The 315-nt window shown below is 39.4% G+C and overlaps 1 protein-coding gene across 1 annotated transcript in view; it reads left to right on the top strand.

The window, feature by feature from the left end:
* EMH_0038880 (uncharacterized protein) overlaps positions 1–315 on the top strand; it is a gene marked incomplete at both ends in the record, with an annotated part of 10,381 nt that overhangs the window by 6,211 nt on the left and 3,855 nt on the right. The window contains one exon of the mRNA XM_013495335.1: positions 156–313. Within this exon, the coding sequence (XP_013350789.1) occupies positions 156–313 (158 nt within the window). The remainder of the gene's footprint in view (positions 1–155; positions 314–315) is intronic.

The following is a 315-nucleotide window of genomic DNA, read 5'->3' on the forward strand; positions in this document are numbered from 1 at the left end:
GTTGTGTGCATCAGCCGTTTAAATTCTGCGCGAAGCATCTGTCTTTGTATTTTTGTTTTCCATATAAATATTTATATAAAAAATATATAAATATTTATTTATTTATATTTTATTTATTTATTTATTTATTTATTTTTTTTTTTTTGTTGCTGCAGAAGCATGCAGAGGGGGACCTGCAGACATCCGTACGGATAGCTCTGATGCCGCGAGACATAGAAGCCAGTTTGCTGCTGTCTCTTGAGTTTCAGCAGCAGCAGCAGCAGCAGCAGCAGCAGCAGCAGCAGCAGCAGCAGCAACAGCAGCAGCAGCAACAGC

This window comes from Eimeria mitis, genomic scaffold (assembly GCF_000499745.2).
Source record: "Eimeria mitis Houghton genomic scaffold, Emh_scaff1528, whole genome shotgun sequence".
Lineage (NCBI taxonomy): Eukaryota > Apicomplexa > Conoidasida > Eucoccidiorida > Eimeriidae > Eimeria > Eimeria mitis.